The 14,210-nt window shown below is 57.0% G+C and overlaps 4 protein-coding genes across 4 annotated transcripts; 1 reads left to right on the top strand and 3 right to left on the bottom strand.

Moving 5' to 3' along the window:
- Nucleotides 1–1,951: 1,951 nt before the first annotated feature.
- On the bottom strand, nucleotides 1,952–2,620 carry D7B24_000105 (uncharacterized protein; the record flags this gene model as incomplete). The annotated part of the gene is made up of 2 exons (XM_028634369.1): nucleotides 1,952–2,371; nucleotides 2,540–2,620. The coding sequence occupies 2 exons, from the start codon at nucleotides 2,618–2,620 to the stop codon at nucleotides 1,952–1,954; spliced, it is 501 nt and encodes a 166-aa protein (XP_028499409.1).
- Nucleotides 2,621–6,943: 4,323 nt separating this feature from the next.
- D7B24_000104 (uncharacterized protein) lies at nucleotides 6,944–8,020 on the bottom strand (the record flags this gene model as incomplete). The annotated part of the gene is made up of 1 exon (XM_028634368.1): nucleotides 6,944–8,020. One exon carries the CDS (start codon nucleotides 8,018–8,020, stop codon nucleotides 6,944–6,946), a length of 1,077 nt encoding a protein of 358 aa, XP_028499408.1.
- A 2,406-nt stretch (nucleotides 8,021–10,426) lies between these two features.
- On the bottom strand, nucleotides 10,427–11,182 carry D7B24_000103 (uncharacterized protein; the record flags this gene model as incomplete). The annotated part of the gene is made up of 1 exon (XM_028634367.1): nucleotides 10,427–11,182. One exon carries the CDS (start codon nucleotides 11,180–11,182, stop codon nucleotides 10,427–10,429), a length of 756 nt encoding a protein of 251 aa, XP_028499407.1.
- A 548-nt stretch (nucleotides 11,183–11,730) lies between these two features.
- On the top strand, nucleotides 11,731–13,963 carry D7B24_000102 (uncharacterized protein; the record flags this gene model as incomplete). Its single annotated transcript, XM_028634366.1, has 8 exons — nucleotides 11,731–11,768; nucleotides 11,835–11,982; nucleotides 12,205–13,107; nucleotides 13,188–13,340; nucleotides 13,405–13,449; nucleotides 13,506–13,645; nucleotides 13,722–13,753; nucleotides 13,908–13,963. 8 exons carry the CDS (start codon nucleotides 11,731–11,733, stop codon nucleotides 13,961–13,963), a joined length of 1,515 nt encoding a protein of 504 aa, XP_028499406.1.
- Nucleotides 13,964–14,210: the final 247 nt, after the last annotated feature.

Raw genomic sequence — 14,210 nt, 5'->3', positions numbered from 1 at the left:
CTCAGAACGGCAGTGTTCTTGGGGACGATGAATTGTCAGGGAATTGCACGTCCTGCAGCGCGGCTCTACAGCCGGACACGAGTGGGGCTGTTCCACATTCGGGCTCTCCGCCAAGGGGTGTCCGAAGATCGCAAACACCCCAAGCAAACGCAGGGCACCTCTGACGCGGCGTGAAAGGCTGTGGGCAGAACCGAAATATCAGTTGCCATGCCCTGATTATTTTCTCCCTGTCATCATATTGCCACGCAAACAGGCTGGGATTGAATCGTACCCGGCGAGTCATAAGCCAAGGTTGTGCTCGAACCTCACTCAAGCTAGGTTTACACTACCTCGCAGATATCGCCTGATCTGGGGTATGCTGAATAATTAAGCGCCCAAAGTAACCATGATCACGCCGTCTCTTACTCTAAGCGCTACACTTGGGACTTGACACGAGATCACCTACACACATGTACATGGTATCTTCTGAGCTCCGCTTGTCCACTATCATCCCTGCCTAACAAGGATCGTACATGTACATCGGATTCCCTTGGCGGAACGGAACTCGATCTTGACAAGAGTCTCGAAGAAAGGGGCTCGGACTTGTCCAGATTGACAGATGCAGCTTGCATCACTGCGCAGTCAGTCTACTCGTGTTGCCTTCTTATTCGATTGAACGACACCTCGATACTAGCAGCTGGTATGCTTCACAGCAAGTCATGCTCAGCGGTTCTGAGCTTGACAATCACCTCATCTCTCGCCACTACTTGCATTGGAAGTAATATCATGCAACGTGTATCCCTCACACAGGGCGATCGAGCCGATCCCAAGGCACGACCCTCATGCATCTACATAGACCCCAGTTGATTTCAACAACTCGATTTGGCTATGTGCATGAAGACCTGGTCCTGGCTGCTGAAACTTGGACCACCTGCTCCGACAACACCGTTGCAAAGACGCGCACGGAAGTTTGCTCCTTTGAGGGGCCGGACTTGCTGTATACCATGTACGTTGCCATCTCTAGGATCGGTTGACTCAAAGACATCAGGCCTGTGAAGCTGATGGACCTGGGTTTGCAATCATGAAGATCACTCGCGTAGCCGTCTAGACTTTCTTTCCTGCCATCTAGCCAGGCCCTCGGACAGCTCATCGCCACTGCTACCAGGCCTCGGACCCCGCTACCGGGCGACCCGACACTCATCTCGCTGGTCACTCTCCTCCTGTCCGAAAGGCTGGGTCAAAGCGTCGCAAAACATCAGGCCACCAACGAGAGTCCAAGTTGGGATGAAAGATGTCAACCGCAAGCGAGCATCAATGCATAGCCTTGGCTCCTATCGTGAACGAGATTTCGACTGATTCGGTAGAGGCTGACCCACGAGGTCCATATAAAAGAACTTGGTGAACATATCATCATGGTACGTTAGTTGCAACCCCGTGGCACAACTGTGGTTTTCTAGTACGGCGTACCTGAGTCACAGAAATCGAGGAGCGCAGACTCAGCACATAACCAGCCGTCGGCAATGCACCGACGACAGTGCGCTGCCGTATAGGTAGGGTGCGTGCCGTTTGAAGGAGTCTGCAGCGTTCCATCCCTGCCCATCTGGTATGGGGCCTCAGAGAACGGGGCGGACATGACCCACGCCCACATGATGACCAAGAGCGACATGCATGCATACGGGCGATATTCGAGAGAGAGAGAGAGAGAGAAAAGTCTCCGGTGCTTCGCTCCAGGGGCCGAAGTATTCTTCACCGCGTGGCAGATGTGCGGGTGAGCAGACCATTGTCATTTCTCACATACGACTATGACTATTATTGTCCCTGGCTGGCGGAACCAAGCTTTCCCAATGCTGCACCACAGGCAGGCATGCTTGCCCATGGATCTCAGGAACGAGGGCTACTGCACCCCGCCCGTGGCATCACTCTTGTTGCCCTGCGCCTCTGCGTCCTGCCACCCGTGTCGACGTCTTCGAACCTACAGCATGGCAGCTGCGGCGATGAGGCCGCCCAGCACGCCGACAGGCATCATGGTCGCCAAGGGCCCTGCGTTGGGGGTAGAGGTCGAGGCCGTGTTCTGCGCATTGGCGGCCGAGCCAGTGGTTGATGCCGTCTGCGAAGCTGAGGTGGTGGCAGCGGCGGTGCCTGAAGCCGTTGTCGAGGAGCCGGACGCCGCTGTCTTGCAGACGACCGAGTCGGGCAGATCGGTGACGCCGGAACCTCTGCAGAGGCGTTTGGCAAAGTCAACTGCAGCCTGTTGCTCCTTTTGCGTGCAGCCGGCGGCAAGGCAGCATGCCATGTCGTCGAGGAAGCTCTTGTTGCTGCAGATGCACTTGTTGTCGAACTGGCCGCAGCCTCCAATGTTCCCGCCGGTCGTGGCCTCGATTACGCATGGTTGCTGTCGGCGGCAGAATGGTCAGTCTCGCAGTCACCAACGCATCACCAAAGAGCCAGAAACGAGACCGACCGGCGAGGCCTCAAGACCGATCGGCGAGGCCTCAAGGCCGCCAGTCATCAGAGAGCGACGACGATTGCTTCAAAGGGAGAGGAGAGGGTCAATACGCACGGCGCACTTGGGCAGGTCGCCCGTCGACTGAGCAGCAACGAGGCCGACGAGGGCGAGAATGGAAGCAGTGATCAGCTTCATCGTGATGTCAGACAGGGACTAGACTACACAGAGAGATGGTGGATTGCGCAACTGTTGTTGGGTGTGGAAAAGTGGGATGGCGGTACGTCAGGGCGCGAAGAGGAGAAGGGGCGCGAATCCGCTCCTGTCGAACGAGGCACCAGGCCCGAGCCCCAAGCCCCCTTTGAACACACGGTACCTTGCCTCCTTCCTCATCCCAGGGGTTGCGCGGCCGAGATTGGCTGACCGCTGGGGGAAGTCTCGGCCCAGATCGATGCTGCCCCACTGTTGGCGACCTGCTTGCCTGCGTCCCCAACCATTTCCGAGGTGCAGAGCAATACTACTGGCGAGCCAATGCAGGGCAGGATCTACTGCATGCCAAGGAAGTGCATTCCCCAGGATGCGGAAAGCTTGAAGCAGCCACAGAGACAACGTACATGTAATACAGGAATGAGGCTGGTGAAGATAGATTTCAGCCACCACGTCTTTCCAGCCTCAGTCACATCAACCTCCCACAGCCTCACAAATGATGGGTTCCTTTCCAGCAGCTCTGCTTCGCTACCGCTGCCGACCCCTATCGTCTGCCTTGTCAGAGCCATCGAAAGAACGCTGCTCGAGAATGCGACGCGCGTCTACATGTACGTCAACATTCAGCGGACGAGTTCATAAACCTGTCGATCCGCGTACTCGGGCACCTCCTCCGTCTACTGTGCTCATGCCCGCAAATCGTCCGCTGGAGCGTTCCAACGCAATGCGGACATGCAGTCAAAGCCAGCGTGCGCACGCGTCATTGCGCGGCTAAGCGGGCCAACTACATGGTACGCAAGTACAGTGCATTGTCGAGCCACGAGCAACATTTGATCCCACAAGGCGAGACCACGACAATCTCCGACTATTCCGACTATTGCCGTGCACAAAGTTTAACAACGACCATCACTACCCTGACCGAGCCTTCCTCACTGGGCACCGGAGAGCAGGCTGCCGCCTGGCACGGCCCAGCTCTACAGCCTCTCAGTGCCGCCGGTACCTACAAGTACTCACTTAGTTCTCTCGCCCGTCTGTCTCCACGCAGAGGAAATGCGTGTTGTTGTTCCGCCGCAAGCCACTCCCGGGCCCACTGCGTCCTAGACTCTGCAGAAGGTTCAAGCCGGTGTCTCTCGGGCCTCCCGCCTGCAAGCCTGAAGCCGCCGCCATTCCCGTCCGTCCACGAGACGAGATGCCTTCTAGGTCTTGCGATACCGAGCTTGTCACTCGACGGCGCGAGCGACGCGGGTAGGACAGGCCGGCCACTCGGTCATTTCGTTCTCGTGCAGCCGACTGCAGCCCGAACCAGAGCAGCCCGACCGCATGATCGACAGCGGCAAGTCCTGCGGAGACTTCCTCTACAGGCCAAGACCCGGGAAGCAGACTGGCTCGTCTCTTGCCTGTCCGACCTAATGACCCGCTGAGCGCACATCGCTGATGTCCTACGCCAAAGGGGAGAAAGACGGTGGGGGACGGAGGGCCGAGCGACTGGGACCATGGGCCGCTCAGAACAGCTTGCTGGGTCGGCGAGAGCTTGACCGCCGCCCACCCGCCCACCTCCTCCCATCCCTGGACGCCCTGACCACACCGTCGGGCTCGTGGGCCGTCGGCAGGGCTCGGAGGTGCGGATCATCACTCCGACAGTCTTCTTGGTGACGCCGGCATCATGCAGCCAGGGTGGGAAGAAACGCGGTGGCTCGAGTTCGTCACAGCTGCAGGCCTGTTCGATGCAATTGCCGGACCCTCCCCACAACGTCGTACTGCACATCTCATCAAACAGGCCTCTGCCGGATCGCCCCGCCCTCTGACCTCGAACGATGAAGGGTGACCCTATGATATGCAGTGTTCCAGGCGGTATCCTGGCCGAGACGAGCTTGATTGCACAGCGGCCAAGCAATTCATGACAATCTAGCGCATCGAGTACAGAGTGTGGCGCGGATAGAAGAGTGCTTCGGGCTAGATCATGAGATGGCTTTGCGGGCGCAGCAAGCAATAGTGGTGGGCACATCAGTCTTTGTCCGTGCTGACGCTCAACACGCCCTTGCCCAGACTATCGTCGAGCTCACATTGGAACTCCGGCGCCATATGCGCGTTGCAGCATCCTCGCTCGTCAACGTGCACGACTGATACATAGAGGCGCACGCTTGACTGGTCGAGGCTCGTCTACGGCGGAGACGCTTTCTCGGTGCCGTGCGGAGATGCAGTTCGCTCCTCGCCGAGATACATGTAGAACACAGCAAAAACCAGGACGACGGGTCCGACGCTGCGCCGTGAAAATTTCACAACTGGACAAGGATGAAGCGCAGGCCTGCTTACATGTGTAGCGTCCGGCACGCTCCGTGTGAGGCTGTCACCCTGCATATCTGGCGCCGTCGATGGAAGCACCGAAGCAGGTTTGCCACGACAAGACAAGAGGCCCACGATAGGTTCACACCCAGCTAGGCGAATACCATGAACCCGTGTGAAACTCTGATATCTGGTTCGAGTTTTGATTTCATGGTAGCTTGCTTGATGCATCCATCCTTGGACATGCATCGTGCCACTAGCCGATGCAAAGTTGGATGATAATAACAGATGCGCATCACGCGATACCAGGCGGGCACCTTTGCCTCTTCCGTCCTGGTGTGTCACCGCACTGATGGTCTGTCACGGCAATCATGGTCCCACCGCAACACCCGAGCCCGACCCTCCAGATCAACTGCCGCTGGTCCCCTTGGCCAAAAGTGTATCCGTCGGGTCGTAATGTACCCTACACTCCAAGAAAGAGAAATTTGCTCAGCCCAAAGAAGTCTGCTCTGATATGCAGAAACCACGCCACTCTCAATCCAGGAACTTGGATTGTCCCCCTTCTTGTTTCGGTCGAAACGTGGGGGCGGGGGATCTTCCCATGCCCATTCAGGAACATGTTTCCTCCCTCCCCGCCTCCATGCAGAGCGAGCCAAGGCGTTGATGTACATGTACCGCTGCCTCTCCCCTTCGCTTCGGGCGAATAACGCCGACAAGGGAGGCACTCTCTCTGACTTTCCCTCCCCTCCTCTACTTGTCACGTCGGGGATCCGTACGCACCGGTCACTAGAAACTGCCGTGCAGACGGACCACCCAAGCGCGCGCACATCGGATGTCGTGACTTTATTCGATACGGATCTCGCAAAGGCGCCGAGGCGGCTTTTTGGGGCGGGGGTTTGACACGGCATCCGTGCCGTGCCCACCCTCTCGTCCTTCCTCTCACCTCACCTCACTCACCCTTCTCCTTACCCCACCCAATTCCCTCGTGGGCAGTGGACATTTCGACATGCCTCACCTCGCTGACTCGAAAGACGCGGTCATGTCATGTCGTCTGGGATTGTCATGTCTGAGCGGCGGAAGAACCAGGTTCCGCTTTTTCTCACCCCCCCCCCCCCCCCTCCAAACGAACCACCCCTTTCCCAGCCGCCGCCGTTCCCTCTCTCGTCACAATCGTCCCAACGTCAAATCGTCAATCTGGAACAGATCCGGTACGCGAGGTCGTGACCCAGAAACTTCTTACCCTGGGGGCGGGAGGAGCTAGGGAACGACGGCTCGGTCAGCCGCAAGCCTAGGCCGAGAGGCAACTAGATTCGAGGTCCCTGCGAGGCAACATTTCCATTTACGCGGAGGTATCGTGACCTACAGTACACCAAGCAGGTACACTAGATTCATCAAAAGGCGGGTGGAGCCGCGAGCGAAGAGGGGGGGGGATTACACGCTGCACTCGTGCCGTTTCCTCTTGTTCCTTTTCCTTTCTATTGTCTCCTGCTCAATCTTCTCACCATGTACGTTTGTCTCCCCCCCCCCTGGAAGGATCCATTCTCATCTGTCGGTTCCCCATGCGAGGTAATTTGAGGCTCTTGGAACCAAGATGGCGCAAACCTTATTTCCGACTTGGGCTGCAACCCCCTGGCTTGCCAGTGCCTTTGGTACTTTACCCTGGTCTCTTCCAGCTTGACCAGTCAGTCGTCGCTGATTCATGAGGTCGGGGGTGGTGGCAACAACGGTGGTGGCACGTCGTGGAAACGGGCAGAGCACACGTCAATACAGACCCCCGTCGTCAAGGGTCCCAAAGTGGAGGGGGAGGGAAGAACGCAGCAGGTGGTCTGTTCACAAGGGAGGAGGGTGACATCCGTTATGGGGAACGGCAGTCAGCATTGGGTACCCAACAACCAAGATTTCGTCCCCTTCCTACATTAGTCTTCTTTATCGTCTCTTCCTGAAATTCGGGTGCTTCAAGCAATCCATCAGTGCAGATCAAGCTTTGATCCCTGTCTGAGCCGAGACCTCGCATTGCAAGTGGAAACCCCAACCTCAAGCTACGACCACCTCGTATGCCGCCGTGATCAACTTGACCGCTCCTTCGTCGTCGACAAGTTTTCCCTCAAAGAAAATGTCACGCAGCCCGTCCTCAGTCCGGCACAGCTTGTCCGCCCTGTACTGGAGCTTGACGAATAAATCTCCGTCGTCCCAGATCTGCTGTGACCCCTCGGTCAGGGTGGCCATCAAGTGGAGAAAGACAGCCAGAGCCGCGTGGTATTTGTCCGTATCTGCAATAATAGAGTAGGAGCTTCCGGTACGGAGAAATTGTTCCAGGATGTCAGAGTCCGAAGGGATAAGGTATGTTCCGTCTAGGGCTGAAAGCGGAACCGCATAACATCGATCAGTAACGGCTTCTGTGCCAGCGCCGCGTTCGTTGGACGTCTCGGTCTGCTTGTTCACCAAGTTTTGGAGTGCTTTGCTCGCTTCTCCTGGACCACCTTTCTTCTGTAATTGAACGTGCTGCTCGGCGAGATAATGCAGGAGCCGCATCCAGACGAAGCGCTCAACGTCCTCGGGCCCAACGTCCTCCATGAGGCCAGCGAGGCGGACGAGCACGAGGAACCCGTCAATCGGATACTCGAGTAAGGGGCTTTGGTGGATCGTGGACTGGAAACCTTGGAAAGTCACGCGAAGAGCCTGCTGCAGTGGCATCGTGTCATTGACCACGCCTGAAAGCGGGCTGCCCACCGGCGTCAGGCCAGCCATGGTGGAGATGCCGGGAAGCTTCGACAGCTCTCGACAGCACCATTCCAAGCTCGGCATGAGGGTCTGGCATTCTGACTGTATCGCGCCGTCAACCAGGTCCTCAATTGTGGTGCAGAGGGTGGAGAGGAAGACGAGGAACACAATGCTGTCACGGAAGCGGTGACCGTATACTTCCCCCAGCTTCTCCTCCCACAACTGCCTGTTTTCACGCTTGTGGAGCGGGACCAGCGGTAACGCAATCGTCACACGGTCGTCATTTGGAAGCTCTCCAGCCTGCAAAAGCAGGGAAGCGCACCCATCGCAGCATGTTATAGGCAGAATGACGTCCGTCTCGGGATAGTTGCCGAGTACGAGAGGATACATGTGACCAGAGCGCTGATTTGCCTTTGGCAGATGCAAAGTCTCTGGCTCATCGGAGCTGGTCTGCAGTAGTAGTGTCTGTATTGACCTGGGTTCTCTGCATATCGGGCACGTAGCATATGCGCCGGGTTGCCTGTCATACACAGTGCTTCGCTCGCCTTTGTACCCTGGGAGGAACAACAGGTCCTTGGTTCGTCTGCTTCGGTGACCGATATACGGGCTGAGTGCAGCTTGCTGGTACGTGGCTGGACCCGTGTCCTGGTGATGATAATAATTTCGTTTGGGCCCAGGGCTTAAGGGGCTCATTCTTGCCTCGTTCCTGGCGGAGCTTCCACCAGAATAATGCGCTGTGTATGGCCGTCTTCCGCCTCCCACTGGGGACGACATTGGTGTGAGCATGGCTGGACTTGCTGGGGCCCGCGCATCGTTCATGGTCATAGTCGAGAGCACTTCGGCTAAAGTGTCGTTCAGTTTGCAGGACAGTTCCCAATCCGCCTCAACCTGGCTTTCGAAGTGGGACCAGTTCTGACGGTGTGCAACGCGAAGCCCTGATCTGAAGCTGTCGATGTACGTGATGGTGGTGGCCTCGGACATCTTGGCCTCGATGCCATCAGGTGTTTCATCACGAGACAGTAAACCCCACAGATCTTCAATCCTGTATATCGGGGCTAGGCTCTTGACCTCTTCCAATAAAATTTTCATGCAATTCAATCCATTGGAACCAACATCCTCTCGCGTCATCAAGGCCGCTTCTGGAATCCTGTGGTGACGTCGAGCACTCTCGATCCAAAATTTCACATCTTGATCTTTGCCGCGAGTTTTGGCCGCAAGCAGGATGACATCCAATGCAGAATAGTCTGCCAACAGCTCAATGGTTTCTTCCTTGGACAAGGTGTCATTGTACAGGCTTGTCATATCGAGCGTCTTTCCCCCTGGGAGGACCACAGCATCTGCCGAAAGACGTGTCGGTCGCGGGACCTGAACCCTGGAAAGGTCTTCGTAGGTGATCCTGATGAGATCTTGCCATCGCGTAGTCGGTCCAAAAGGGGTAAATCTTGCATGCTCTGGGAGGAGAGTGGTGAAGGACCCCTTTGCTTGCAACACGTAGAGATCACCGCTTCTGACATCGTGAAAGAGGAAAATGCAGTGAGGAGCCACAGCGAAGACCGAAAGACCAACAGACACATTGCAGTCATATGGAGACTGAACACGGTAGCCATAAAGTATGATGACAGATGCTGTTCCGTGAATGCCTGTTTTGGAGATGGCGTTGGCAAATTTGTTGATGAGCGGCTTCTCGATGAAGCCGTCGGTCATGAGAAACCAAAGACTGGCTTCCTGGAGCGCACGTCGGGCGACTGCATCCTCAAGAACGACAGAAGGATCGGTCCCAGCACCAGGGGTGAGAAACGGGGTTTGTTGCGGGTGTATGACGCCGAGGCATCTTCCATCCCAAGGGATGACACGAGATAGTGTGTTCGACTCAGCGGGCTTCAGCCCTCCCATCAAGAGGCTGATGGATCGTTTTTCTTCATCCAGGATTCGCCCCCGTGTGCTCCCTGAGACGTCGACTGCGAAGACGAGCGGCAGGTCACGAACTTGCATATCGTGCCCAACCCCCACACCTGGCGATGGACTGGGACAAGCCGGTGACGCAGCATGCAGCGGGGGTGTTGGAAGTCGAGCCCATCCCGGGCGGATGGCTGGTGGTGGAGGCGCTCCCATCGGTGTAGCTTCGCTCGATGGAGTAGGGGGTTCAACAGCTGGCGACACGGGAAGAGAAAGCTGCTCGCCGAAAAGTGGTGAAGGCAGACCAGGCGTTCTCGGAATAGTCTCATTGGCTTGACTGGGACTTATTGCAGGTACATGCCTACCGCGCAACCCTTAAGCAGTCAGCATTCTCTCCATGTTCTTGGTCAAGCAACTCAGAATTATCCAGCGTACGATCGCGAAGCCCTCGCAAGCCAAAATTGGCCGCGATCTTGGGGGGCATAGGCCGGTCAGGAGTGGACGGCATTCTTTTGACTTGTGCGCACACTTTGGTCTGGTCTCCGCAAAACGTGCTCCTGGTATATTGAACTCTAGGGGGTAGTCCTCTCAGGTTGGGAAGAAAGTGGTATGGGAATACACGACTTAGGCTTGCTTGGTTCCTTACACAGCAGGGGGTGGGTTTGAAATATGTCTTGCCTCTCTCCGTCTGACATCGGCGAACCAGCATGAGGATGGCGCAGTCACAAAAGAAGGCGTCGCGCAGGCTCACTAAGCCGCAGCGAGGCTCACTCGGGCAGCCAATATGACGTTTTCACACCACACCACAGTGAGGGCGCCTGGCATGCCGCGCTGCAACCCGCAGTTCAGCCCTAGATGTCTCGAGCGAGATCCAAGAGACCTCTCGCCCGCATAACCAAGTCATAGGACTCCTTGAGGTGAATAGTTTGGCTTCACAAGAGGCACAACTGGAGGAGCATCATAGCCTTGGCTGCCGCCATGAGGCGAGTGTGGTAGTCGAAAGATTGATGGGGAATTCGACTGAGGTGACTGAGTGCTACCGGCCCCCACGACTGAATGTCTGCCGTGAGTGGAGTGGTGGAGGCCTGGCCGCTGTGGTTCGCGGACAGGCTCATCAGCTGCCTCGTCGAAAGTATGGTGCGGCAGCGGCAGCGTGGAATCGACGGCATCCTCGAGCCAATGCGCGTCGTGTTGGCTTGCATAGCGCTTCTTCTTTACTTTGCCCGGGGTGGCAGCACTTTCGCGTGATGACGAATTGTCTTGCGACTGGCCGAGGGCATTGTCAACCGCCATGCCACTCGACGGGCCGGGACGTTCGATGGATTGAGAAGAATCGGACGAGCGGAGGCCTCCAGGCTGGTACGGCCGGAGACCAAGAGGGGCATCAAGATGTTCAACATCCGAATTGGCCAGAGCAACTTGTTCATCCTCGGCCACAAGGCTCTGGCGCTCATTCGATTCGTAGGGGTGCTGAGCCAGGTCGGAGCTGCTCAGAGAGGAAGGCTGCGGGGTATCTGCTGTGCTGGGGCCCGATGACACTGCATCTTCAGCCGCTGTGATCCAGGAAGCGTTTAGGGATGATCCATTCGGACGAGCCCTGCGCTTCCGATGGCCTGAGGATTTGCCGGTGCCGGCGCCGGTGTCGATGCCAGCCATTCGCGGTCGAAGGGCAGACGTTATGTTGATGGCGAATGCCAGGCTTGTGGGAGTGGGACCGATAGTAGCCAAAGCTGGTGAAGAGTAGGGCAGGGTAGTAGATAGGAGTCAGTCGGAATCGAAATCGGATGCTCAGATGAATGAGGAGGGGTCGGGCCGCTCCTTGGGCGACTGGACCAGCATGCAGCTGCATCTGACTGAGCTGAGGATCCGACCACAGCCGCACCACAGCCACGAAATCGCGTCGAGCCTGCCTCGAGCTGCCTCGAGCCTCCTGCCTCGAGCCTCCTGCCTCGAGCCTGCCTCGACCAGATGGCGAGGCGGCCGGGCCACCGGCCAAGACAAGGCGGACTTGAGCAGGTCCCAGGGAGCTGCTTGCCTTGGACAATCAGAAGGGAATGGCAGGCTTCCACAAATACCTTGACTGCCAGCCTACCGGTCGGCCTTGCAAGGTGCCCTTTGCCTCCTTACTGTGCTTTGCTTTGTTGTGAATTTGTTTTAGCTTCCTCTCGCTGTCCAACGTCGCGACTGCTCGAGTGCTCACGGCGATGACGCAGTCATTCAAAGACACCTACGCTCCAGAATTGTCAGCCCTCTCCAGTCACCGCCCGTCCTTTGATTCCCGAGTTCTGCCCCTAACCTAATCTCGAAGAGAGGACATCAAGACGATCGCGAGATCCCTCGAGGCCTTCCGCGAATCTCACCTGTCAGAAACCACAGACATTGCTCATGTCCTCTGTCAGCCAGGAAACCCAAGAGAAGAAAAGACACTGGCCAGTTCGACTGACATCGCAACCCTCGTAAGTCATGAGCCGTCGTGGTGACATCTCCATATAGACTGCAGGGACTGCAAGGACTCGCTATGCCAAACATGGAGCTTATACTAGTCCCAGCCTTCAATCAGTTCTGCATGCCACCAGCTATTGTCCGCCCTTCCCACATCCCCGAATGAGAAGAACAAAACAGAGTGGACACAATCTTGACCAGTTGACCCTAGCTTCATATACAAATACCTCATCCAGCGGCCCCTCGAGCCCGTCCCTGACGATGCCAACAAGCTTCAGATATCCGCCAGCTCTCTCGAGAGCCTTACCAAGCACCTGAAGCTGCCCGCGGCGTTCATCTTCGCCCTCACCCGCTACTACCTGCCCAACGGACGAGGCAGCCGCCAGATCAAGATCGGCGACAAGACATGCCACGACACGTGGTATTTTCTCCCAGTCCGGGTTCAGGTCGAGGCAGTCGGCGCCAACCCTACGGCGAACCCGCCCGCGACCACTGACGACGATGACGCCAGCCAGATGAACCCCTTTTACAAGCTCCATCTTCCAGACGTGCAGAGAGATATCCACCGGTCGTGCGTGGGTATCTTCTCGCGCGTCGACTTGGACTCGCAGCGCTTCACATTCGTGGCCTTTGACTTTATGCACGGCCGCTGGCCCAAGGTCGCCCTCGAGCCAAGGGAGCGCATCGGTGACGTTCTCAAGCGCCACGCCCAGAGTTCCGACGCCAGCTTTGGCCGCGAGCACTGCGTGCACCTCGTCTACCTGACGAGCGCCACCCGCTGGTGGACCAATTCTCTGTCGAGCGTCAACGAGCAGCTCATTGCATACGAGCGGCGCCTGCAAGCCGAGCTCGACAGGGCCGGCACCACGCCCGAGTCGGTCCTGACGGAGCTCAACAGAGCGCTGCACTCGATCGCCGCGCATCTCCAGCGGTACCTGTCCGAGCTCAAGTCCCTGCGGGGCATCGCGGCCGACCTCTCTGCCAATCACGCCTCTGTCCACGCGAACGCCGCCGAGCATGGCAATGAGGACGCATTGAAACAGGCGGCCCGCGGCTTTGCCCAGGTTCTGTCGCAGGTCGATGCGGCCCACGAGCTGGCCGTGGAGCTCGAGAAGAAGACGCAGAACATCCTGGCCCTTGTACGTAGCTCCTGCCGCCGCCTCTGCCATTCATCGAGTCCTGCTGATTCCTCTCGGCAAAGCTGTTCAACAGGATCCAGATCAGCAGCGACCGTCTGCTCGTAGCCAACGGGGAAGCAATGCAGGGCATTCTGAGAGCCATGCAGGAAGACGCCAGCCTTGCCCAGCGGATGGCGAGGGAATCGCACAGGCTCGCGCAAGAGATGAAGAAGGACAGCATTGCCATGAAGACGGTAGGATTTCGCCTTTGCACGTGTATAGATGCCGGCAGTTGTTGATGTATGTATGTTTGCGCAGATCGCCATCGTCACCATGTTCTTCTTACCAGGTGCGACATTTGCGGTACGAACATCCAGTGACCAGGGGTTCTCACCATTTCTCCTGCTAACATTCGGTAGACTCTGCTCTCCATGCCATTCTTCAGCGACAACGAGTGGATGGGCCACGCGTCCCGGTTCTGGATCTGGGTCGTCTTCTCTGTGCCGTCAACTGCTGCTTGCTTCATCTTCTACAGCATCTGGCGGAAGCGGGCTCAAAAGTTAGTCAGGGAGGCGGAGGATGGGTTACCGCTGCAAGGCTTGCCGAATATTCGGCAAAACGGACGCGTACGATAGCACACGTCCATCTGTGGGTATCCAGGAGGAAGGTTGGTTCCTCTGAGTGACGGCAGTCCTGTTGGTCTTCATGCTTTCGGGGGTTGGGCCGGGTTTCGGTTTTGCAGCTAAGTGCACAAAGGGCACCATCGGGTGTGCAAGGCAGAATGTAGCTTCCCATGCATGAATATATTGTCTCTGACGCAGCGGCGGCCCTCTTGACATCACGCACTGTTCCAGGACTGCCACGCAGCCTCCCCTAGAATGCCAGTCCAGGTTGTACATCTATATCGAGCTTGTCATCTGAGACAGCCCTACATGCCTGCACAGTCCCCAACAAAGAAAGGGTGACTCCAGTACAGATAGATTACCGAGAGCTTGGACCAGATGCAGAACATGGAATCAAAGTGGGTATATGCCAGGGTTGGGTAATGTAGAAAAAGAGGGGGATATCTTTCGCCATGTGGTAGGTGCAGAAGAAATTCAAGATTCAAAAAAGAAGAAAGAAAA

This window comes from Verticillium nonalfalfae, assembly GCF_003724135.2.
Source record: "Verticillium nonalfalfae strain VnAa140/NRRL 66861 chromosome Unknown scaffold_1, whole genome shotgun sequence".
In the NCBI taxonomy this organism is placed as follows: Eukaryota; Fungi; Ascomycota; class Sordariomycetes; order Glomerellales; family Plectosphaerellaceae; genus Verticillium; species Verticillium nonalfalfae.
This window is presented reverse-complemented; position numbering and strand designations above follow the sequence as displayed.